Source organism: Catharus ustulatus, chromosome 13 (assembly GCF_009819885.2).
Source record: "Catharus ustulatus isolate bCatUst1 chromosome 13, bCatUst1.pri.v2, whole genome shotgun sequence".
Lineage (NCBI taxonomy): Eukaryota > Metazoa > Chordata > Aves > Passeriformes > Turdidae > Catharus > Catharus ustulatus.
In genome coordinates this window covers 3,779,337-3,805,516 of record NC_046233.1, presented here as the reverse complement: position 1 = coordinate 3,805,516, position 26,180 = coordinate 3,779,337, and the positions used below count along the sequence as shown (strand labels likewise).

The following is a 26,180-nucleotide window of genomic DNA, read 5'->3' as shown; positions in this document are numbered from 1 at the left end:
AGAATGGTTTTGGAGAAAGGGGGAAGTGGAACAGCCTCTTAAGGACATCAGAACACTTTTGACAATTCCTAATGATGAAAGGAAAAGCAGTTGGAAAAAATTAAGAGTGTTACAAAGTAATGAAATTCCAGTATCCTGGGAATAATAAATAGTCATGGTGGAGAGCAATGTCTCCCTCTTTTCTTTTTCTATTTTTTTTGTATGGAGACAGAGGAGAACAAGGCAGTATTTGTTTCTTGATTCCTCATCTAGGAAGCACAACTGGCTCATGCCTCCCGTGCTTCCTGCACAGCCAGGGCTGCCAGATCAGCTCCTGCTGTGTGAGGAGTGATCCCTGTCTGAGAAGTAACAGGGGATGCAGGCAAGGGCTGAGATGTGCAGCACTGGCTGCAGGAGACAGCATTTTTACCTTTATCAATACTAACTGCAGCCCAGAGTTAGCACAGAGTGCTCTTCACTGTCACAGTGCTCTGCCATGGGGAAGTTTTGCTGGAGGGATAATTGCAGTGGTGTGAAGCGCTTTGATTAGGAAATTCTGAAACAGCTTTTGATGTTATTGGTGATCTCTGCATGCAGGTTTTTCCTCTGCTGAGAATAAATGATGAGAAAACACGGCTGAAGTTTCCAGTGTCTTCCTATTAGATGGGTTCAGCTGGAATCAGCCCCAGCCCTGTCTGGAAAAGGCTCCATACAAATATCAAGCAATCCATCATCGTAAGGGAAAACAGCAAACAAGCCTTGCTGTGTTTGCTGACAGCAGGAGCAAAGGCAAGCAAGGCTTGGGCATGTAAATATTCCAGGAACAGTCAAGAGAAAGGCAGGCAGAAGGACCCAGCATTTCCCTCTCCTTGTTCCAGATCCTGCTGCTTCTCCAGTTCAGTTTGTTCCAGTCTTCTTTCAATCTGATTCATTTGTGCATCACAAGTGAAGTTTCACAGCTCTGCTGTTTAAAGCATTACAGACTCAGGTTTACCTTTAAACAGCCAAGTGGGGCTGTAGGAATCAATCCAGGCAAGCCACCAGCCTGAATCTGAACACGTGCATCCTGCAGGGATCCACAAATCCGGGCGTGTGGCTCTGCATCATCCTCAAACAGTGACAGCTTCAGCTCCAGCACTGGGGCTCACATGGCTCCAAGACAAGGAATTTCCAGACCATTCACCCGAAATCCCAGCAAAAGGGTGACTGTGCAGGCTCTGAGGGAGACAACACTGCCATGGGAGTCTTTTGCTGGCTCCATTCAAGTCTTTATCTTCACATTCAAGCATCCAGGTGATGAAGATGAGGCTGCCTCCTCCTCTCCCTGCAGCTTTGCCCCCAGGGTGGCTCTGGCACTTGGCTGGTCGCAGGTTGAGGACAGGGACTGTGCACTCCTCAAGGCAGGGACTGTTCCTCTGCTCAGCCCTCAGCATGCCAAGAAAATGCTTTTCAGGTCCGTACAACAACCACTACCTTTCCTGTTTCTTCTCATTCTTGGCACAAAGGGCCCTGAATTGCTTCCAACTGAGGTTAAAAGCATTCAAGCCTCTCTTTGCACATGGGGTTTTCTAAAGCGACCTCTATTTGTAACACACACTTCCCCCAGCATACCTTTCATTTAGGAACTGCCCTCCTATTCCCAGGAAAAAGATTTTGTCCCCTTGGCCTTTTATCCATTGCTTTGTTTTCAAATTTCAACTTCATATTTGAGCAGTTACATCACACATCTCCCATCTTGGGTGGTGGAGGGGAAACACAAACCAGAAAGAGCACAGTAATTCACATCACCTTGTTTCCTAGGCAGAGGACCAAAACACTGCTTGCAAAATACCACTATTTTTATGCTACAAAAATACAATTAGACTCTCAATTACATTTTATTAAATTTACTCCTGGGACTTTGTTAGAGCAAGGCAGGCAAAGGAACTCCCAAGGGCTCTCACTAAATCCTCTGTGCTAAGCTTCACCACTCCTGCAGCTACAGAAAAGGGGAAAATTGCTATTTCTGGGGACCAGAAACCCAAATTCTGCAGACACATTTGCCACAAAGTCTCCCCACGTTGTGAGTCCCAGGGAACAAACTGGATTTACTCCCTGGACTGAGGTTCTCCATGGGCACAACCTGTGTTTGCAGAAGCGGGTGCTCAAGCAGTGGTTTGGGACACACTGAGGAGCTGCTCCAACAACAGGACTCTCCACCTTCTCTGAATACTGGCATCTCCCAAAAAAGAGAGCTTTCAGATTTAATTAAATTTTACTATTTTATTTGTGAAAAAACTACAAGCAGAATTAATAAATAGACATTTCTATTTAAAGCAGGAAAATGATAAAGTGGCTTCTAATAACAGTCGTGCACATGCCAGTAACAGGAATATATTAACATCTTTTATTTGCTAGACAAAGAGCAGTGTCCAATATAAATTTCCCAAAAACATTTAAGACCTGTGAATTTCTGACCAGTTCACAAAACCACCATTGACACTTTAGCATGAAGATTAAAACAAACCTAACAGGACTGTCAGCTCTAAAGACTTTACAGAGCGGAAAAACTTTCAGAAGCGTTATACAAGCTGTCTTTCTGGGCAAATGAAAAATAGAGCTCGTATAATACATTAACATAAAAATCCACAAGATAAGATTATGTTTTGACATACTTAAACAAGCATTCTATATTTGTCTCCAACAAACAAAGCTAAGGAAATAATGTAACCATCTTTACACAGTAAATTAAGGTTACAAGTCATACACAAGAACAGAACTGCTTGCGCATTAAAAACTGTTCAGCTCCATTGTCATACTCTAAATGTTGGCTCTTAAAACCATTCGGTTACATACAAGCAAAGGTTATTATATAGTCAGCAATTAATAAATTTTCAATAATTTAAGTTTATGGTAGAGCTTAAAAAAGTAGACTGAGAATGATCTTGGTAAGGCAGGTGAAAACATCTCAGTGGAAATAAACTCACAGAAGCTGCTGCCAAATTTTGGATCTGTCCAATTTGAAGCAAAGTTCCAATTGAAATAAATAGCCTGGTGGTGTAAAACGCTGTCACCTTTCCTTTGCAGAACTACATCAACTGAGCGAGTCAGGCAAGCTGTGTCGGTGTCTGTGTGTGTGTGTCTGTGTAAGAGTCGAAACTTCGCCATCGTAACACTGTGCTTCACTTACCTGCGTTCTGTGCCACTGAACACCGTGAATCTGGTCCTTCCCTACACTAGTGTTTGCTTGGTTTGCTTCTGGAACACCTTCCCCACCGCGGCCACGGCGCGGAGGGAACCCCACCCGCAGCGCCGCAGGAACGCCAACTCCCGAAATTGTGAAAGCAAACGCCGTCCTCCAAACCACAACACAGCAGCTACGGGTGAGGCTGGGGGTTCAATGCTCAGCTAGCACCTCCTAACTGATTGCAGAATTACAGGTCACTCGTCCCAAAGACATTTTCCCATCTGTTTACAGCAAGCTACTCCATTGAGGAGCCAAAGGGACAGATGTTACCGACTTTACCACGAGTAGCTGGGTACGGCGTTAAAGCTTTGTCACTGATCTACAGGTCTAGTTTCACTTGAATTTCCTGGTACACACAATGGTTTTTTTTTTTTCTTTTTTTTTTTTGCACAAATTCCCAGATCCAACGAAGAAGGTGAGCATGTGGTTTGACTTGAAGCACCAGAATGAGCCCTGCTGAGGCCAGCAGGACCTGCCACTCGCTCACGCCCTTGGCTGGATCACGGCCGAGATGCACGCAAGCCTAATTGATAATGGATCATTTATAAAGCAGTGCAAAATATACAAGTTCAGGGGCATCTTCAAAAAATCTCTCTTAAAAAATTATTCCAATACATTTCAGTAAAATAAATAAATATGGCTGACCAGTTTACCCTCCCTGAGACCCTTAAAGGAATAGTAAAAACTGGAAAAGGAATGTCTTTGCAATATCCCACTAATGTTAAAATGTGGATTGAGATATTCATAGTATTTAAAACTATGTATAATAAATTGTCTTGATGCTCATAGGAAGCATCTGTTTTCCTTTGGTTCTTTAATACTTTTAAAAATGCTTACAAAAGACAGCCTATACTGTGAATATAAGCAGAATTAAGTTGGGGTGCCCATGTTAACGTGTTCAGAATAAAACCACTGCTGCCAAGGCACTGCCACTGCACATGCCTGCAAGCAGGGGCTCTACCAGATCCCTTACTCACACATTTCTGTCACCAGTGTGAAAGGAACCTACGTCTGCTACTCAAAACCACACAGATTTTAAAAGAAATCTTAAATCGGTTGCCTCCACAAAGAGAAATTTCTCTTGCCAAGCAAATAATTCACAATATAACAAGCAGGCACAAAGTTGTCAAAATGTGGCCCTCTTTCATCATGCCCAAAAGTTATGCATTTGATGTCAGATGAAGCCACAGCCTCTGCACCTGAAATTACTGCAAAGCACCCTGGGGCCACTAAATAAAGATGAAAAGCCAAAGAGGTTTGGGGTTTGTTTTGCTTTTTAAAAAAAAAGTTTGTTTCACCTCTTCAGCCAAGTGTTTTAGCAGGATAATGCATGGAAGGTAAACTGTAAAGCAACACTAACAGGCCAGGAAAAGAAATCATAGTCTGGATAGCTTTAGAGTAAGAATGAAGGAGATGCTGGTCATGAGCATGAGCCACACGTCGCTCACTTGCCAGCACGAAAACTTTTCCCTACTTTTGCTCCCACAGCAGGAGACTCAGAAGTGTCCAAACGCTGACAAGCCCATCACTGGACAAGATGCTGCTCAGAAAGCACTCTTGGGATCCAGATGGACTTCAAGGAAAAGAGCCACCCCAACAGCATGGACGGGACAGATGGAACAGGGCTGACAAGCACCGACCCACACACGGCTGGAGCGAGCACCAGCTCTGTTCCTGAACTCAGGATTGCTCCCAGGCTCCCTGCTGCCTTCAACCCACAGCAACCACTCCAGTTCTGGTTACCTCAGGCACTGAGGCTGCTGGCTGGAATTCATTAACAACACCAACACGTGTGGGACTGGCTGTGCATGACACAGCCACGCTCATGTTACCAAACACACGGATCCGTGGTGTAACAGCAGCAGTCTGGTTGGGAATGCTTCTGCTCCAGCTGGGCATGGACCTGCACATCACCAACCTGAGTGACCCTAGGGGAAACACCAGCTCCCTGGAGCAATCCCCTCTCATCTCAGATCCCAAGCTGTAACAATGAAAACCGTGTCCAGTACACTTTAGCCATTGCTTAGGGAAGAAACGGGGAAGGAACGATAGAGAGAACAGGTCCCATCCAGGTTCAAACCTTCAGGAACACTTTTCACGTAAGACCAGTTCCATTTCAGTTTCAGTACTTTCACAGAAGGGGACTGTCCCAGATCTTGAACTGTTCAGTTATTTTGTTTTATCACTTCACAGTGTTTCAAGCACCAGCGTTTCCATGTATTGGTTTCAAATAACCCTTTATATATATTTATTTATATATATATTTATATATAATTTATATCAAAACTGATAGTACACAGTATAACTGGAAGAAGAACTGAACTTAAAAAGGATATGTTGAAAGAGGATGGAGTTTGTGAATGCAATAAATAAAGCCCCCTTCCCACCCCACCCACTCCCTACCCCCAAACAAAAAGTTGTCATGTTCATGGAAAATTGTGCACAGCAGATATTATAAAAAAGTAGATTCAGGAGCACATCCAATTATAAATGATTGTTAGGAAAATCATATAAAACAATGGAATACATAAAAGTGTCAAGAGTAATCGCTAGGGTGAGAAATTCCTTGGTGGCCAGATGCCCACGGCAAGCAGAAACGATCCTGGCTGCATCAGTAAGAGGCCGATGTCCGAGAAAGTGTGTTCAAGCACAGAAGAGGCTCTCCAGGATTTGAACAGCGTGGGCAGGTGGAGTGTTTGAATTTCATACCCTGATTCATAGTTTCCACAACTCCATGTGCAATTTTTCAGAAAGATTCGTCGTTGACTGCCGACATGTCCCCCTTGGGCGTGGAGGAACGGGACGAGCCCTTGTCTGTGCTCTCAGAGCCCGAGCTGCTCTGATTCTGCTGTTCTGATCCTGCACTGGAGGTCACTGTAGAAGACGACGTGGATGAAGAGCGAGTCTTTTCTTTAAAGTCTGTGATAATTACTGTGACATTTCCCACTGTGACTGCCAGCTGCTGTGCGGTACTTCTGTCCACATTTTTCAGTCTGGGTCTAAAATGAATGAGAAGATATTTATTAAGAGGATAAAAATAAAGGAGAAAGGGAAAGTTTGATTAGGAAAAGCATTTGAAAACAAACTCAGTGTGACTTGTGCTCCCTCGCCTGTGCAGATGGCAGTGGCTGGGAGGAGAACCCAAGCAGGCAGAGTGCTGCAAAGCACAGGGTGAAGGTGTGACCTGCTCCCTGTGCCTTTGGAGCACTCTCAGCCCCACAGAACAACCTGTTTCACAGAGCTCTGCACAGGGAGTCTCTTGCAGGCTTCTCCCTACCAACCCTGCCAGAAAGGAGGACACCACAGCAGAGCCAAGCGGACAGGAGCCAGACAGAGAGAAGGATCTCCTCCCCAAGGGGCAGATGAAAGAGTTCTCTTATCTAAATTCACCATCTCATCATGTGCCCTGATGTTATGAGACAAGGCTGTGACTCTGCAATACAAAACCACATGAAAGCATTCGGCCACGGCTCTTTCATTCCCATGTTGGAACTCTGCAGCTGCAAACAACACAGGCACTGGGACAACTTGGCTTCTCTTTCAGCTGCTTTGAGCTTATACAAATCAGATGCCCAATCAGCCTATGGATAAAATAGCTCAAAATGTTCCCTCTGGAATCGAGACTGTTGTAAATAAAATCCAGAATATACAACTGCATTTTTTGCAGCCAGAGCTTTTGGTTAGGGGGAAAAGAAAAGGGGGAGAAAAAGAAATACAAACCACCCGAAAAGAACCCGCTGGTATTTATTGCTCAGGATTATCTCGGTAATTTGCATGCTGTGCTATCATTCAATTAGTAATGTAGCTAATAAGGGTCGAAGCTCTAGGAGGCTGACATTCAAGCACATTTCATGGGCTGGTCCAAATCTCTGCTTCAACAAGCCTTGGACACTCCTCCAGCTACAGCAAATTCCAAGTCAGTTGCAGCCACTGCTGTAATTTACAGCTTTTGCTCCTAATTAAGGGTCAGGCTTAAGCAGCGGAATATTCCCAATAGGGAAATTAAAAAGGAGAGTCTTTATACATCAGTGAAAAGTAGCTTGCTGAGAGCTGCCTTATTGAGAGGGATGGAGGGAAGGTTAGTTTACTTTGGGATCAAGCTCCAGCTTTTAAACCACTCTGCCTTTTCTCCTCCTCACTTGCAGCACACAAGGCTGGTGCAGTGAAACAGAAAAAGAGGGAATTAAGCTCATTTTCTACCCGCCATGAATACGCAATGGCTTGCAGTGGCAAGTTAACAAGGAGAAAAGTCCTCAAGCAGCAGTTATCCAAGTGGTATTCCAGAATCAGACAGAACAGAAAGATGCATTGAGGACAGATGTACAGCTTCCAAAATAGAATAACTATATTTCTGCAAACTTCCTCACCAAAAATGAAGTTACCACGCCAAAAATAGTATTTTCTTATCTAACCTAGGAGGCTGCTGCAATTTTTAACAAGTACCACTGGAAAAGCATTTTTAATAGACAGAAAATACAAACAAAAAAAAACTACTGCTGCACTGGGCTAACACTCAGTGAAACACCCACTTGCAGCAGCCCCTTTGCTCTGGGACAGCATTTCCAAACCCGGAGCCGCGCTCTGTGCTCCCAGGGCAGGGAGATGCACCCACACTGCACAGCCACACTCACAGGAGCTGCCATACCTATAACCACGGGAGATGAAACGATGCCACCTCGTTTGTGGCTCACAAGCAGGGCCAGCTGGCTCAGCAGGTTTTGGGGTTTCCGCCGGTGCGGTGCCGGCAGATCCCCGCGCGCCGCCGGTGTTCCCGGAAGCGCAGTGCGGGGACGTATTTTCCTCCCCGAGCCCCGAGTTCCTCTAGGAAACCCAGCTCTTCCTGTAATTTGCCACAGTCATTTGTTTCCTCTTGTACTCAGAAACAGCCAAAATGCTGGCCCAGATACCGGAACAGAGCCTGCTGCCTCCACCTTCCCACAGGGTTGGACATGAACTCCAGCTACGGCTCGTTAAAAGGCAGCTCCGAGTTGTAATTAGTTTTAAAAAAAAAAAGAGGGAAAAAAAGGAACTGCCCATGCATCTTTAAATGCCATGACAAAGTTGCATAGAAGCAGGGTTGAGGTACAGGATTTCCCCACAGTCCCACTCACAAACATTCACATTATCACTTTTAGAACTGAGCCTCCCAGCCATTTCTCTGGGAGGTTTTCAGGGTTTCCCCCGTACAAAGAGCTGATTAAGCACAGATGGAAACCACCAATCTCTTCAGCACATGCATACAATTTTTGCTTCTTATAGAAGAAAGGGATTGGCCCACTCATGTTATTTTGCAAAATTAAACACCCTGATGCTTCATGTTTATAGCAAAAAAGTTTTATGGCCAAATAAGTGAAGTGTTTCAAAACATTCAATTTGAAAGTACACAGAAAGGCACGGTACAAACCAAGATATTTTGTCAGAAACAGACATGGTATCCAAGAAATTTAAACAGGATTTCTTAAAAATCCAGAGAGCCCTAAAAGATAATTTACAAAAAGCCCAGAACAACTGTTAAGCAATCTGGGCATGAAAAAAACTTATCATTCTGTAAAAATCAGAGAAAGACTCTTGACAGCACTCCTGAGAACAGTGAATTGCCAGAAAAGTTCCACTAAACAGAACACTTACAAAGACAGTTTAAGTAGTAAAGGAGATGAGGTATCCTTTAAAGATACCCAGCTAGACCTGGTACTATAAAGGCTTAATTAGGCCTGGCAAAAGCTTGCCACAAAACACGGACTAAAAGACTTTGCACTAGACAGAGTGACTCCTTTAATGAGCAAAAACAATTATTTGATGTAATCTCTCAATTTAATATTATGTCATTAGTCAAGTACATCAAGTCTCCTGCATCCTGAGTCTCAAAGTAAGCACCATTTAAAGAAGAACAGGACAAGAAAAGAGTCATTGCAACAAAGCTGCCTCTCTGTAACCAAACCAGGAATGGACACTTCACTCTTTGGGGGCTGAGGAGCGTGAACAGCAGTCCCTGCAGACAGCTCAGTCTTGTAGCACAGCAGATTTCTGCCATCACTACATTCCAGTGGGTTACTGTGCAAAGGATATTCCCTCTTTTTAAAGATTTTCATGCTGTTATTTAAAAACTTTCAAGACAAAAAGAGTTTTCTGCAGTCACACCTTGCCAACTTGTTGCCAACAGCGGTGCCAACCGTATTTCCCATGTGCTTTACAAGTGTTTGCAGCTAATACTGCTAATACTGCCTCAGTTCATGTGGCTTCACTATAAAACACCTAGTACAGCACATTTTAAAGAGAGATGCAATTCTTATAAAGCCCACACAGGCTAAGCACCCAGTTCATTTCTGCCTCTTGTAGCTCTCAAGTTCAGTAACACAAAAACTGTTCTGTGATGCTGAATTTTTGATTAAAAAAATGGAAGAACAGAATAGGCAAGACTAGGAATAAACCTCTCTCCATACGCTCATTTCAAACTTAAACAAATATCAAACCAGTCTTTTGTGCTTTTTGTTGATAGCAAGATCCCAGCAAATCTGTTCATGTATACTTAGTTCCTGTATACCTGCAAAATTATCTTGACAATTACAGTGACTGAATTACGGATAAGGAAGTAAAAAAGTAACCTTTGTTACTGCTATCGAGCCATGATAAGAATTTGATACGATTGCTGGTTAATGTTTTTCCCCCACTGTGTCTACAGTGAAAAGCATTACTGCCCAACTGACAATACAATTATTTTAGCAGAGAAATGAAAATAGAATGGACAACAGAATTAGTATTTCCAACGCCTGAATCTATCCTCGGTCAGAGTGTTCAAGTGCTCGTACATCAAGAAAAGAAATGTTTGCTTTTTAACACAGCTCTCTGATACCACAGGCTCAACTTTAGTCTAGAGTTACCTTGAAGTGTGATTTGAGTCGCTGGTCTTTGTTGTAGTATTCCCAGACTGTATGCTGTTTGCTTCACTAGGAGGATCTTTCACAATATCCGACTTTGGTCTGTGAGAATTGGAGGGAAGAGGCAGATTACGATGTTGGTTTAAGTGCACAATTAACTAAAGCACAGTGCTACTGAAATCACATCACATTTAATACTGCATCCTTCAAACTTACTTAGTCTTCTTGTTAGTGTTCTTCTTTGTAACACTTGGACTAATTTCCTTCTCTTTGTCAGGTTTTTCTTTGTCTTGTTTTTCCACTTTCTCCTTCTTCTCCTTCTTGGGTGGTGGTGGGGTTGCATATTGCTGGGCGACTTGTTGTGCCACCAGCTGAGAGTTTATTCTAGGTTTTCTATAATGACAATGAAAAAAGAGATCTATAGTCAGTCTTACACATTAAAAATAACTGCACTGAGAGCAGTATGAACATTTATTTCAGCAACCAGGGAAGAACACTCCACTTAAAGAACCAAATGGATGCCCTTATTTGATATGAAGTACTACTGCTGTAACCAAACAAGACAGAAGCATTAAAAGAAAGAAATACTCTGAACTGCTGTTTCATCAGGTTTTAGCATCTAACTATTAAGTGTAATGCTCCCTTTCTTCATCTATGTCATGAAATCACAGCCAATTTTGGGGGGGAACATAGTGAAAGAAACAGTTTTCAAGAAGCTGCCAACCATACACTGTGGCTACACTTTAAGAAAAGGAACAGACTGTGACAAAAGTTTCCTGATAAACATCAGCCTCCTTCATATCCTTCAGTTTAATTTCTCAAGTAAGCCTCTGGTTCAGCAGCAGCAAACCTTGCACAAATAACAAAGAACAAGAGAAGGTAACTGAGATGACTTTGTCCCAAGGGCTGGGCTGGCAGGAGCACAGGAGACAAGTGGGCATTCACATTTGCACTGGGACAGCCGTGCCAGCCTCTGACACACCGTCCTCACACCATTGTCCCCAGAGTGCTCAAACAAAAAACAGACCCAAACTGCCTCTCAAAGGCAGTTGCACTGCAAATTATGGTTTGGAGAGCAGCTTTGCATGTAACCAGTACTTTGGTTATTGATCCTCACATATCCCACAGGAACCAGTACCTTTGTCTCTCCTGCATTCCTCACCCAAACTCTAATGTCCTCTCTTGACAACTCAAAAACTTCCCCCCTGGTATATCACAAATACTCTATTTGTGATTGATTTAATCCCTTCAACAGTCCAGAAAGATCTATGCTCCCTGTGACCACACAGCTCCTGGGAGAGGAACAAAAACAGGTAATCATCTCCCTTAGCCTCCATAATAAACCAAATACTAATTGCAACAGTTGCTCAGGCTTGTCCAGAGCTGTTAAATTGTTCATAAACACAATTCAAATTTTGCACATAGATCAGACTACAACAGATTGCCAGTGAAAGCTGCACCCAAGTACCATCAGCTCTACAGCTGGCACACAGAACCCCAGGGGTTTGTGCTGCAGGGCTCTGTACCTGCACCCAGCTTGTACTACAAACATCTAGAGAGGTTTCAAGCACCTACTTAGTGGTGTGATGTGTTGAAAAAAGTATAAAACATTAATTGCCCACACATAACATTTGCACTGAGAGATGATACACACAAGGGAACACCCAGAGAATTTCTACTCCCTGTCATGGGAAAATCCAAGTATCTGCTAAGTCTCTCTTGGTACTGGTTTCCTGTATAATGGTACCAAAATGTTCTTACTAAAGCCAGATATATTCAAGTACTTCATTCCTCTACCACAGATTATTACAAAGTCTATGCAACAGGTTGTAATCAGGCCCCTGACCCATTTGGACTTTTCCTAGAAAAAAAAACATAGAAACTGTAACTCAGCTGATGCTACAATCTGCATACACATCTGAGGGAACATCTTCAGCCCTAAATAACTGTGCTACTGAAATGTTTTGTAGATCAGATCAAGCAGCTACCTGTTCCACAGAACACTGAAGATACTCAGCATCCTTGAAAACCAGTACACAGCAATTTCTGTCTGTATGACTGAGAATAAATACGTAAAAAGAAGCAGTTTGGTTTCATGGAAAAGATTTTCAGATTGATGTAACCACACTAAAAGCTGACAACAGTGACTTGTGTCAAGCAACCTGCTCACCGCCTACTGAAAGAAAGAAAATGTCAAGAAATCTTCAAGGAGAGGGCAGATAGCATCACCCTGCATGATTATACATGATTAACCTCCCTGCTTGAAGCTGCCACTTCTGCCCAGACTTACAGTTAGTTATTTGCTGTTTACACAACCAGCTGAGTCAGAAACCCGAGCCATTCACGGGAAATCCCAATTCATGAATCTGAGAGATTTTCCCACTTTGCACAACTCTGGTGTGCTCCTTGTGATGTGATTTCCAACCCTTGTGCCCAACCTGCCCAGCTGCCCTTTCTGCTGCAGGAGTGCTGCACTGCTTAAACCAAGATACAAATTTTGAAATGCAAACTAAAATAAAATCCAAACCCATATAAATACGTGCCACCCTATTTTCCCAGAGAAGGCTGGAATGGCAGAAGGACCAGTCTTAAAGCACTCCTGTGGAGATGCTGCCCTGTGCTCTTCTGCTCCTTATCTGTGCCTGGGACAGCACATTGCATTTATTAAGTTTTATCATTTTCTGGCCAGTCACTGACTTAAACAGCATAACTTCTCCAAAATCCATATTTACACAGTCCCTCTTACCCACCAGGATGGTATGCTGGTGAGGACAAAGCCAAAACTGGAAGGGAAGAGAGTGGGAAGTAGTCAGGGACCTGTGGGAAGGAGAACCAGCCCTGCCCATGGGATCCCTCCTGCCATAAAGGAGGGAGTACAAAGCTGCTGAGACTTTGGTCAACTCTGAGCATCTTTCAAGATCTGCTGCACTACTAGAACAGATTTTTTCTTTTTATATAATGCAAATAACCCAACAACTTTCCAGTTCCTAATCTGTTTCACCCATGCCTGCAGCAAGCTTAGGAAAAGGGTAAAACCCAGGTAATTTAAGGAACTGGCACAGGAAGAATAATAATAATAGGAGTAATAAAATCCTTCAAGTAAGGCCCACACTGCCACTACAGCCAGGACACACTGGTTAAAAGCCCTTTACTAAAAAGCCAAGCAAAGCAAGTTGAGCAGCACATTTTTAACCACAGCAAACTATAACTATAGGAACCACAATTGACTAAAGCAGCTGCAACATCCAAAACTTACTCCAAGTTTCCCTGCCTACCAAAAATGATTTATTTGGCCACCTCCAAAGTGAATGCTTCAACCCAAATACACCACTATTATGTTAAAGCAGTTATCACTTAAACAAAACAATCTGAACAGAAAGTTGCAACTAGTTCTAAACTTTATTTGTAAGAATAAATAGTTGCAGAAACAACTATTAACCATTTTTTATCCCAAAATCTCATTGGTTGACTTTCTGCAACATTAAAATGTTCAGGTACACAGACCAAAACCTCCTCAGGCTTCCTAACCAGCACTCGTGCTTAAGCAAGTATATTATGCTGTAACCTACTAGAAGGTTGGAAGTATCAACATTACCCACAACTCACAGTTAAAAAGTCTCAACTTCCCAAAAATTATCTGAAGAGATGCAATACTAAATGTTACACTTAAATCTTAAATTTTCAACGCAAGTATCTGAAATAGGTTTGTTTTCTCCTACCTGAATTTTTTTATCATAATAAAGCTATGCTTTGTTTAGGCAATTTCCCCTTAATTTAGGTGATAGCCTGAGTAAAAATCCAACACTGATGTGATGAACAAATACACATCATTTTTCTTTTTACAACATGAAGAGGATTGTCTTCTCCCCCTCTAAAACTAAGAGCAATTAAACGAAATTAAACTGTGCTTTCCAAGTTATGTACAGACAAATAAATTGTTGCACATTACTCGAACTGCAGTTTACATCCCAGGAGCAGACATTTGCACAACTCATGACCTCTGCAACAAGGACACACTGCTGCAGGAAAAAGCTGAAATATATTTGTCTGCTCTAAGAATGGCAGTGGCACCTGGGTCTCTTCACCACCAACTCCAGTAAATGATGCACACAAATAATCTTCACTGCCTTTTAGTAACAGACTTCACAGAAACACTGTGCCTGCAAAGATATACTATATGCAAATATACTAATATATATATACACACCGCATGCAAATATTGTACCCTCAGATTGCCATGTGAAGTGACACTGGGATGTGTCACTCATGGGAAGTAGAATAAAGGCAGGACTTTCCAGAAGGGTTCACTGCCTACACTGTTGTGGTCTTTTAATAAATTAAAAATTAAAAAGCAAAGTAACTTTGAGGTTCTGGCAAGTACTGTTTCACTACCTGCATTTCCTTCTGTGTCTCAAAGCTTCCCTGTAAAGCATGCCTCAGAACCAAATGCAGAGCATGGACAGCCAGGAATTCTGCTGCTCCACTCATAGCCCCTGCTAGCAGACCTAGGAATGCAGCAGCACAAATCACCACACATCCAACATGGTTGTTACTCAGACCTGGATTTCAAGAGGGATATAGAAGGATAAACTGCACCTCATTTTTCATGTGACTCTAATTTCTGTGTCTGTTTGGGATTTCTCTGGCCCCTGTGCCTTGGGAAAAGGGAAGGCACCTGTCTTCTGTAGACACACAGAACGGGGAAGTGGCTGGGCTTTATCCCTACAGCAACTCAGACCTGGAGGGACCCAGCAATCCCCAGGAACGTGGATCCAATTACAGCCGCTCTGACTTCCCTACAACTATGTTATCAGAAGAATGAAAGTGGCATCGAGTGGGATTTCAGAGTCAAAAGCCTCATGTAACGTGAAGTAGGGAGGATTTGGATAATTTCATGCTGTTCTGCCTTTGATGCATGCGGCGATACCAGCCGACCTCTGCGCGGCTCCGCGGTGCTTTGAGAAAATGTGTGTCAGGCACTGTGCAGTGTGAAGTACATGATTATTTTAATAACCCCAGTCGCACATGAATATATCTTTGCTCAAAGAAAAACAAGAAAACAAGGCTGAAAGTATTTACAGTGTTTATAAAACAGTTAGTGCCAAAACACTTACACAACAAGCATCCTTCTGAGCATGAAGCAGGATTAGAAACTAACCCACGAGCACAAACTAAATTAACATCTCCTCAAAAGCATTTCACATCCAGAAGAACCAAAGCTTTAGAGAAATTAAGCTATAAACATGATGGGGTGAGCTCCCATTCTCACATGAATATTTTCCAGCTCATTTGTGATGACCACATGGTCCTTTTTAGCAACAAGAACAAAGATGAACGGACACATTGTCCTGGAGTAGAACTGCAAAGCAGAATGGAAGCTGTATACATTTATCTCGAGTCCTCCATGATCCAGGAAACAAAGCAACAATAACAACAGTGAAAGAAGACTAGAAGGACAAACTGCAAGAAATATGTGACTGAGCAATATTTTGATGGAAGAACAGATTTTTTTCCTTTAAAACTGATGTGTTAGCACTGTGTTTTTATTTAGAATACAGATGTTTAAAAATACAGAAGTCCATCTAAGGAACATTCACTTGTGGGGCCCAGGTGTTAGACACAGCAACAAGTTTGAAAAACTCTGAGTGCAAGTCTGAATATTCTAGAAAAAACATGAAAGAAAACAACAGCTTCACACAAAGAAAGCAACTATTTGTCACAAAATAAACTAAGTACATTTAAAAGTGTACAGCCACTTCCAAAAATTGTTCAACTGTTTCATCCTCCTTGACCATCCAGCCCCTGTCTTCCACCTCCTTGGAAGAGTCAAGAACAGCCAACAGAGATAAAGAAGCCTCAGCTTTGCTGATAACTATTCCCAGTCACAAAAACAAACCTTGAGCTGTTCACATTTCAGAAGAGTGTTTTAAACTTTCGGATTGTCCAGCAGAAGTTTACAGACTTTAGGTCACTTCTCACAGATTGAACAATCCTCCCCCACACACCATCTCATACTTATGTTTGTAAACTTTGGAAAGTTCAAAAATATTGGCAGCAGTTAATATTTACTGGGCTAACACAAAGCTGCCAGTTCTTTGTCTTTTTGGATGAAAACATATTTTCTTCTATTTTTCCCACTTTTCATTTGAATCAAACACGAATGAGAACATTATTAAATGAAATGCAAGCTGTCACCTGCATATACAGAACAGGACAGGTATTCCTGGTTGCTGGGAAGTGTCTGGTCAGTGCCACCAGAGAAGAGTTGAGACTGAATGATGCCTGTAAAAAGAATACTCCATTCTTGCTTGTTACAGGAGCATCAGCATTACTTTTTTAAAAATATCTGGGCATGTTTACAAATCAAAGTGTATAAATAAGAGAGATTTATTCCCAGAGTTGTCACTGCACAGATTCTGCAGCTCACAATTCTGATTTTTTTAGTGAAAACATGCAAAAACATTTCTAAGAGAGTACCAGAACTGCTCTATAAACTATTCCACTATGACTGCTCAACAGCACAGTGTAACAGGTTTTTCAGTACTTTTACAATTTCTTGTTAATATACATTGTTCCATATAATCCCATTACAAAAATCTAAAGTCAGGGTTGCAAGATGTTTTTGGAAGAGCAGTTTGACCAGAATTTTGCCAACCCAAAATGGAGTAGTCACAGCATTGCTCAAAACACCCATTCTAATACAGTACAGAACTAGAAACTGCAAATGCCATTTGCTGGCACCACCACAAATGCAATCATGGAAGTGGATCTGGACCATTCACCTCCTATCACATTAAGGAACATCTTATATGGTGCTTCTTGCACAGCTGGACTTAGGACCTGGTGGGCTGCCAACAAGAAAGGAGCCCTGAGCCAGAAAACAGGGCTATTTGGGATTTTGTTGGAAAATGTTCAACAGAGAAGCATCACTGTTTGCATTTCTGCAAGCATTTGGCCTCTCTTTTGGTTTGTTTTGGGGTTTTTTTTCCCCCCAGGGAAATGGATAAATCACAGAGCAGTTTTCTGGTTAAAAAGGGTTGAACCTGAGTGACCACAAACTGGGTTTGTTCTACCAAGTCCCTTGGGGCTCTGCTCCTTGTGCATGCCTATCACACAACACTATAAAATCATTCAAACAGAGGTCTCTGACAGTGTATTACACTTGTTTTGGACCAAGGTTTATTCTGATGTGCCTCTGAGGAGGGTTCCTAATACCAAGCAGTCTCAAGACAGCAGCAAGCAGCAGCTCCTGTACACTCTGGAGAACAGCAAGCCAAAAGCAAGAGTTAAACAGAAGTTGCTCTTCAGGCTTCTTTGCTACCAGAGTGAGGACTGGAAATAGCAGTGATGATGAGTAACAACGCTGAGTATCACTTATTGGAACAGAGCCTGATGTTTACTTAAGCGCTAATACCGTGAAATTTAACTTACTGTGTCTGCGGGAGGCAAAACAAAAGTCAGGCTGAAGTTCTGCAAGACAGGCTGCTGCTCCTCCTTTCAGAGGAAAAGCCTGCCTGGAAGCACAGTCAGTGCTGGCAGCCTCACCTGCCTGCTCACCTGTAGCACCCATCTAAGCAGATCATTTCATATCTAATCTGTACTAATGAGAGCCAGAGAAAGCCCTGAGGCTGCCCAGCAGAGGCTCATCCCACAGCTGCTGTCTCTGACTAGCCCAAATCCCTGGAAAACACTTCCTTGGATGCTCCCAGCCAGTCCCAGCTCCATCCCTCACAGCTCCCTCTCAGTGGGCAGTGCAGGAGCTCTGTGTGTGTATAAATAAATATATTCACACACCACTCCCAGCAGGACAGTGTTGAAGAGCTGTGTACTCTAAGGATTGCTCTGTGTTTATCTGCTGCAGTTAACTTCCAACAGAACATCTTTTAAGGACTAGAGTGGGGAAATGTGTGAAACTGCTTTTTCTGCTTTCATTTAAAAAGTAACATTTCCTTAAATAAGGGGTTTGACACAATTAAGGATTAAATTAGTAAAGAATTGGCAAAACACCAAATTTACCATGTTTTAAGACCTTTTTTTCTCATTTGCTGGAGAAGCAGAACTGTCCAAGTGATCATAACTTCATTATGCCTACAAATACTATAAAATTACTACTTCTGACTCCTGACTATATAGAAAACATTCAATCCCTGGGAGTGTTTAAGACCAAGTTGGATGAGGCTTTAAGCAACCTGGTCTAGTGAAAGGTGTCCCTGCCCATGGCAGGAGGGTGGAACAAGATGACATTTAAGGTGCCTTCCCACCCAAACCATTCCAGGATTCTGTGACTCTGTAAGTACAAAGTACACAGCCAGAAATATAATTTTTCAGACGATTTCTTGCTCCATTATTTCACTTTTTAAAAAAATTCTATTAAGATTTTTTTAATGGTCTGTTTAAAAAAATCATAAATTAAGAAAATACAGCACAATACATCTCTTCTGCTTAAAACAAAACTCACAATATGTAATAGATTAAAATGGCATCAACTTCCAATTGCAACATCACCCTAAATTCCAGCTGAACAAAAACAACTTTACAACTCCCCTTCTTGCCCTCTGCCACCAGCAGTGGTTTGGTCCATGCCTATGTGTTCCAGAAAGAGCATTGCTTCCTATTCATTTATTGCATTTACAGGGAAGAAGTTCTACAGCAGTAGAAAAATTGTGTTTGTATACACAAAAACCATCACTGAAATGAGATTCAACTGGAAATGTAAAGATCATCCTGAGCCCAAACTTGAAAAGATGGCCTTGAGTTTCCAAAGTCATTCTGCTTAGGTATGCCAATTTCCTTGGTCACTAATAATTTTAGTTTTATGTTGCCAGTGCTGCACAAGCTTAATTTCTGGAAACTCACTGAACTGCCCTGCTCATGCTATTGACTCATCACAGATCCACTTGGAGCTTCAGTTTAATCCATCACTGAAAATTCCAATCACTACTTCGTACTCCCAAAGAGGAGAATTTATCATGTAGCTGCTTCTGGTGTTTTCATCTACGGCCATACCTTACTGCAAAATACCAAATGTTCCATGATTTACACAGACTTACAAAGTTGTTATGGAAAATCACTGATCTCAGCACAAAATTTACTTGCCTACAAGCACCAGAATGATGATAAAACTAAGGCCATTTTACTTGCTTGACAAAAATAAGCTGCTCTCACTAGCAAAAATTTGAAAACAGTTCATAAAGCTGACAGCAACCAAGATGTGTATAATAAAATACATGGATTTACAACAAAAACAATTACTTAAAGTACTTTTTAAACTGTTTATTAAGTTATGTGTAATCCTGAAAAAAGCACACTGGCTCAAAACTTCCTGGTGAGTAACACAGTGCAGTTGAGCAGCATGAGGGGATAAATGAGTCTGATAAAAATTTAACTTGTAGATTCCCCAAAGCAACTGCTCACGGTTATTGTATTATAAATTCAAATAACAAAAATATGAGGAGAATGACAGTTTTTAGCACTAAAGCTAGAAACCAGGAATACCAGGCTTGGTGTTATAAAAGTATCTTATCACTGCGGTCAGTACATGTATTTCTGTTTCAGACACTGAAATCCTGACCAATAATGGAAATTGTCACATATAATCCAGTTTGACATCTCCCATCTGTGAGCATCTGCCTCCAGGTTTTGGGATACTCAGGTCTCACACTTCAAAAATCACAGCAGGAGAGAGGCCAAACTTGGAAAACAAGGAACAAAAAGTAGGAATGCAGAGAAAATATGCTTCCTACCAAAAAAACAAAAAAAGAAAATATGTCAGTTAAATTCTCAACCTGATCCCTCCCTTATAACCAGCCCAGAATTTGGAAAACAGTGCTTAAATATACATAATATTTACTGTTTGAGAAATGCAAACCAGTGGATAGAGAGGCACAATGGTTTTTCTTCAAAACAATGAAAGAATTTCTACTAAGCAACTGTTGCAAAGTGCCCCCAAAATATGTGGGCTGGTTTATCAGAGCAAAATTCTGCTACGCTTGCATGACACTGGAATACTGTACACTTAAGAATGCAGACTTCTCTATCATTTACCAACCAGCATAAGTCCAGAGAGAAGCAAAATGACAAACTACCATTTCCACAACAAATTCTGAATAGACTTAATAGGCCCTAAATCTCCAGGGATGCCATAAAAAAAGAAGGAAAAAAGCGCCAATTGAGCAAGGCAGTAATTTTAATTCAGCTACATCAGACACTGCAGGCTTTACCTAAATGAGCAAAAAGTGAGCTTTTCCAGCAAGCCAAACCTCCTTTTTGTTAAAAGAACATCAATGATAGGATTTCCTTTCATATGAAAGCAGCATTTCAAGAGCCCTTGAACAGTCAGGAATGCAGCTTCATGACAAAGCCCCAGCCTGCAGCAGCCTGCACTCTGAGAGACATCAGGGCTGCTCCAAGGTGCAGCAGACACTGCCCAGAAGCAGCACAGGGAACCCCACTGGTACCAGTAAGTGGTACCCCACCTACTCCTTCACACCTCTGTCCCAGCACCATGAGCAGTGAAAAGGTCACTGCCAGTGGTTTAGAGAAAACCCCACTGCTCAATAACCCAGCTTGCTTTTCTAAACACGCCAAGAAATAAAAGCCGCCCCGAAGGACGGGGCAAGTAGACATGCGTTTTCAAAAGGCCACCATGTGCTCAGAGGAGCTCTTTTTCTCCATTGTGTTCTCTGAACACAATGTGATAAGTGAACACAGATGTACCAGTGACATTTGGGGGTGTCCAGCTCCAGAAATCCTGCACACGCTGCCGCTGCCCGGGAAAGCCGCAGGGAAAGTCAGGCTGCTGTCGATAGCTGCTGTGCAGGCACCGTGGGAACAACACAGCTCCAGAGCACTGAAACTTTTGCTTTCAGAATTATTACTCCTGGGCGTGAGGAACTGACCCAGATGGTTTCAAAATTTGCCAGGAAACAATATTACAATACTCAGTTTGAAAGCTCTTTCTCCCACTAGCTAGAAACTATTTAGTAAACTTTGGTTCCCACTTGGAGTAGCAACGTGAGTTACCTGCATGTGCCTGGCACGATGCAGGACAGGGCAACACAGCTGCCTTTGTAAATAAAACTAGCAGAGAGTGCTCTCCTACACAACAAAAAGCCAGGAATAACTAATTACAACAACAGAAACATTTCCGAGTTCTCCATGAGCCAACTTCTGATCTACGGATAACAATGATATCTACTTGTCCAGACAAACTATAATTTTTCAAGAAAGTTCTCAGATAAGATAATCTTAAGCCTAAATGTTGATTTTATTGTCCTACTACTGTTTTCATCCTGATGACTCCTGCTTTGCACCTACTCACATGGTGTGTGTTTATTTGTACACGCATGAACACACCCAACCAAAATCCTGAATTGCCATCAGTCTGGTACAAATCCCAAGGAGGGAAAGCAAGCAAATTCAAGCAAATTCAGTGAAGTTCTTTTCCCCCACACTTCTTAATTCCTCAAACAACTCCGGTGTTCCACCCTGGAGAGGTGGTTAGTCTCACTGAAAACTACCGGTTACACTGCGATCCTGCGCCAGCGGCAAATCACTCCAACTGCCCTGGCACCATCATTTAAAGTCATTTTCCATTTAAAGACTCTCACATCAGCGCCAGCACAGCCTTTCATTACCCATCCCACTTAATACCCACAATCTCTCCACAGCTCACTCGCTCGGTCTCCACTGACCAGGCAGCACACAGAGACTGATGTGCGGATTATTGGGATTCCTAATGCTCCTCTCCCCGCCGGCCGCGCGCGGAGCTCTTGGCAGCCTGCCTGGCCCGCAACACGTGTGGGTTTGTCAGCCTAATGCACTCTGGCATCTGCACAGGCTCGGGGCAGAATGAGCCCCCACGGCTCCCAACGCTTCCAGCTACTTCACTTCCCAGCCCTGGTGGAAAAGGAGGTACAGAGGTGAGTGTCTGGGTGTTTGCCACAGTCTGATTTCCGAGAGGTAAATGAGTGAGGTGAGAACAGCAGCATCCAGCACAATCCTCTGAGCAAAGGCTGGACAGTCAACACGAGGCTCTCGTACAAAACATTGACTGTTGTCTTGCAATAACTCAAAAGTTGCACATCAAGAATATAGATCTAAGTAATTTCTTTTTATATAACCTACCTTCTGTTAAACTAAATAATGACAGTGAAAATTTAAAGATGTGGACTCAAAAATTATTCGCGACCATGTCAGTTGTCACTTAGGGATTTAAGGGGTTGGTAAACTGTCTCTATGCCTGGCAATTAGTCAGGGCAGAAAGAAATGAGGTTTGGGCATTTTTCTGTATAAAAGATATACTGAGGTGTTTTTAGGTGTGAGACAATGCATCAACCATGTAAATCCCACTGTAAATTTTGACAGGATGAATATACAACAGGAAATACCACACAATGTGCAAATAGCAAATAAATGCAAATTTACCATCATGTGAAACTAAGAAGTGTCATGAAAGTGAAACTGGTTTGTAGATGAATGAAACACAGAAGCTGGCAGAGATGTTACTTGGAAATTGAAGAAAAGAATACTCAGAATACAGCCGAAGTTTCATTTCCTCTGTACACCAAAAGAGGACAGAAAGCTCAAGAACAGCACATGGCAATTCCTCTCCAAGCTCCTCAGACAACACACACTGCCCTGACACACCAAGATCTTCTACTTTATATCTGATGTCACACGACAGATTTTTGTGAATTACATGAGCAGGGAAAGATAGAACTACGAACTATGTAACTAAAACCAGGGATTTTTAGACAACATGTTACAAAATTTTTTTGTGTTAACAAACGGATACCAATTATTTTAGATTAGCTAACACAGTAACAAAACAACTTCAAGAAAGACACTACTAAACCACATTAGGTTGGGTTCTGGCTTAAATCAATCATCCAGCTCCCAGCATCACAATACCCAAGCACCTCAATCTCAGGTGTATTTATTAAGATATCCCTTGGTTTGATTTCCATTTAACTACAGGGGAAGTTTTTTGAGCTCTGGGACTACACCCCACTGATGATACACATCTACCAGATTAGAAAAATTACTCGCTTCTGGAGATTTACAAAAATGACTCAGTGGGATTCTACTATGTTATGCTGCTTCCTCCTCTAATTTCTTACTGGATTTGTGCAGCTAAATGCTTATCACTAGAATTTCCAAGTTAAAGCAAGCTAAAAACAGAACCTTGTTTTCACTTGAACGCATTGCGGAAAACTGAGTTGAGCAACCACTTCCTAAGGAGCTCCTACCCGCACTCTGCACCAAAACTGAGGAGTAAAACAGCACAAGCTTTGGGGTTAGCATAACCTTGTGAGCAATTACACACATATGAACCATCTAGAGGAAAAACAAGAAAATATTTTTCATCACCATCTCTTTTCATAATCTCCGGAGTCACTCAGAGCAGCAGCAAGTGCCAGGATCCAAACCAAACAAACCTCCCCCATCTGTCTGCACTGCCTACATGAGACAGCCCTGCCTGTTGCTGCCATTCCTGCTTCCCAAACCCACCTATCCCCCCTTGATGAACCCACAAAGCCAGAGGGGCCGGCATCAGTGCAGGGACAGCTTTGTCATTCATGGTGAACAGTGAGGAAGGTTCTGAGTGCTGAAGCTCCAGAGTGAGTATTTACAGCCTGACCTGGAATCCAAACCATCCAATAACATCTTTAAAAGCTGAGCAGCAACTTGGAAAAGCAGGCAGGCTTAAGCTGACTACCTGAAGTTGATCCCTTCTACTAAAAACACTGGGCTGTGTGCAGCAGGAAAGGCTGAAGCAACCCCTTCACCTGCAGTAACACAAATTTTTGCTTTTCCACTAAGTTTCCTTGGAAGAAATTGAAAGCAAATCAAATACCACAGAAAACCATATGGAAATTCTCATTATGGCACAAAAACAAAAGCAGAAAAACTTTTATGTGCCTCCTTTTAACAAAAGAAAGTCTGCTTGACTGACTTGAGCCCACGCCCCGAGGCAGGGGCTTGGTTTGGTTTTGTTTCTGTTTATTTCTCGGTTTCCCTGTTTATTCAGCTTCTTCCCTCTCCTGGTGGCAGCCAGGGCAGCACGGGCAGGAAGCTTCATCCAAAACCAACAAGCAGCCCTTGATCCTGCCAGCCACTCCATGCTGCTCTTTGAAACACAGATAGCCGTGTCCTTGTGAACCTGGAAAAAACATCAAGTCTACTCTAAAGGAAAAGGTAGCAAATCACCTCAGAGCTTCCTTGAAAAGAATTGCTATGTTTAACCCCAAGTGGCACATTAAGCTCAAAGAAGGTGGTGGAGGTGAAGAGGGAAAAGCCAACAAGTCACACAGTCAAAGCTTGATGTAGCTTAAATGCTGCTTACACAGTGGTTAAAGAACTACCAGCATGAGTTGGAAGAGAATCCTTTGCTCCCTCCCTGGAGGCTGCAGACATCTCCCAGAGATGCTGGTACAGACACCAAATGCTTGGGAGCATCTGCCTTCTCTGCTCACAGACAAATGCACTTTGGTGGTGTTTCAGACAATACATCTTACAATGAAGTTTAACCTCAGTGACACTAATTTCACCAGGTTCAAGCAAACTTTACCTTACACAGGCAAAGATTGACTGAGGGATCAGGGCTGAAGGAAGAGTAACAGAACCTTTTAAATACATTTTTTAGCAGAAAACCTGGATACTGAACATCTTCTGCTCCTTTTGACACCCCCAGCAGTGCTCTTCTTTGCTCTACTTCCTTTGGGAATGGTGTGCTTGCATTAAGGAATAAATCCAGGACCCTCATTCTCTTTACCTCAGCAAATTGCAATGTGCTGTTCCATCACTGTTCTGCCCCAGCAGCCCCCTTTTCTTTACAGCAGGAGCTGAAACACAAGTCTCACCAAAGCAGACAGACTCCTGTCAAAGTACTTGGTAAAAGGAGTCTTCAAGAAAAGGTTTTTCTCAGGAAAGAGGATTTTTAAGCTAAACAGATGTTGTCTCAAAGGTTACCATCTCAATGACTGACATGTAGTGACACAAAATACCTGATAAGCTTATAAAAGAACATTGAATGATAAAGTCTCAAGAATCTGATCTATTAATGAGAGGACACAAAGCCTCTGACAAGCTATTTCTTCACTGCTTAAAAAACAAAAATTCACCACACTCACCTTCTTTTATAACACAGGTTCTAGCAACAAAATCTTCTTCTGTATTTCTTTTTTCATAGCAGCAAGAATATCAGGTCATATATTCCCCTTTGGTCAGTTACAGGAGAATATAATTCATAACACAGGGTCTAAGTTTTCTCTCAGAATTTTAGACCATAAAGTTCTCTGTGCAGATAAACTATGCTAATCCTATATGCACATACCCTCCACACCACACACAGGGGCACAACAAACCTGCCTGGCTTACAAGTGATGAGAAACCTTTTGGGTCCTGCAATACCTCATAACAAGCATTTTATAGAAAGCAGCAACAGTAGTACCAAGGTTTAAGTTCAATAATATCTACAGGAAGATGTAAACTTAGTCTAAATTAACCCCATTGAGTTGAAAAACAGGCCCTCAGACTTGCAAGCCTCCTTTCATGGGAACCACAGAAAACTGGAAAAGTTATGCTAAATATTTCATTCATAATTGCAACCACAGCATCTCTTAAATTCTTTTAACCTAGGTAAGACATTCTTGTATCAGCTGGACTGATTTTTCTACTAATCCAAACTTCCTCCTTTTCTCAACTGCTAGGAACAGCCCACCCATCCAGGTCTTGGCAGGTAAGGTTCATCCAGCTGCCTCAGGACAGAGAAGGAAGACTGATGGGCACACTCCTGGAAAAGCAGGAGACAGTGAAAGAGGCAGTGAATAACTAATACCTGCCTACCCACCGAAGCACACTAATTATAGAGAATAATTGAACAACTGCTTTCCTTACTCAGGGAGGTGCAGATAAGAGGCATGGGCCTTCTCATACCTCAGATGGGAGTTTAAAGTGTTCTCAGCTGGCAGCAATGCATAGAAAAAAGTCACCGGCTGTGACAATTAACAGCTTCATTTTAAGTCTCTTTTGTTCAAGTAACTCTTCCACTCAGACATATTACATGAAACAACCCTTCCTCAACTGAAAAGATTTAT

At 42.3% G+C, this 26,180-nt stretch overlaps 1 protein-coding gene across 2 annotated transcripts in view; it reads right to left on the bottom strand.

Annotated features, from left to right (window-relative positions):
* Nucleotides 1-2,226: 2,226 nt before the first annotated feature.
* The window catches only part of LOC117002551 (RING1 and YY1 binding protein), a 41,611-nt gene continuing 17,657 nt past the window's right edge, over nucleotides 2,227-26,180 (bottom strand). For both annotated transcript variants that reach the window (XM_033071806.1, XM_033071805.1), the window contains 3 exons: nucleotides 10,297-10,473; nucleotides 10,084-10,182; nucleotides 2,227-6,204 (listed from right to left, as the gene is read on the bottom strand). In XM_033071806.1, coding sequence (XP_032927697.1) covers nucleotides 5,952-6,204; nucleotides 10,084-10,182; nucleotides 10,297-10,473 — 529 coding nt within the window. In that variant the 3' untranslated portion in view covers nucleotides 2,227-5,951. The remainder of the gene's footprint in view (nucleotides 6,205-10,083; nucleotides 10,183-10,296; nucleotides 10,474-26,180) is intronic.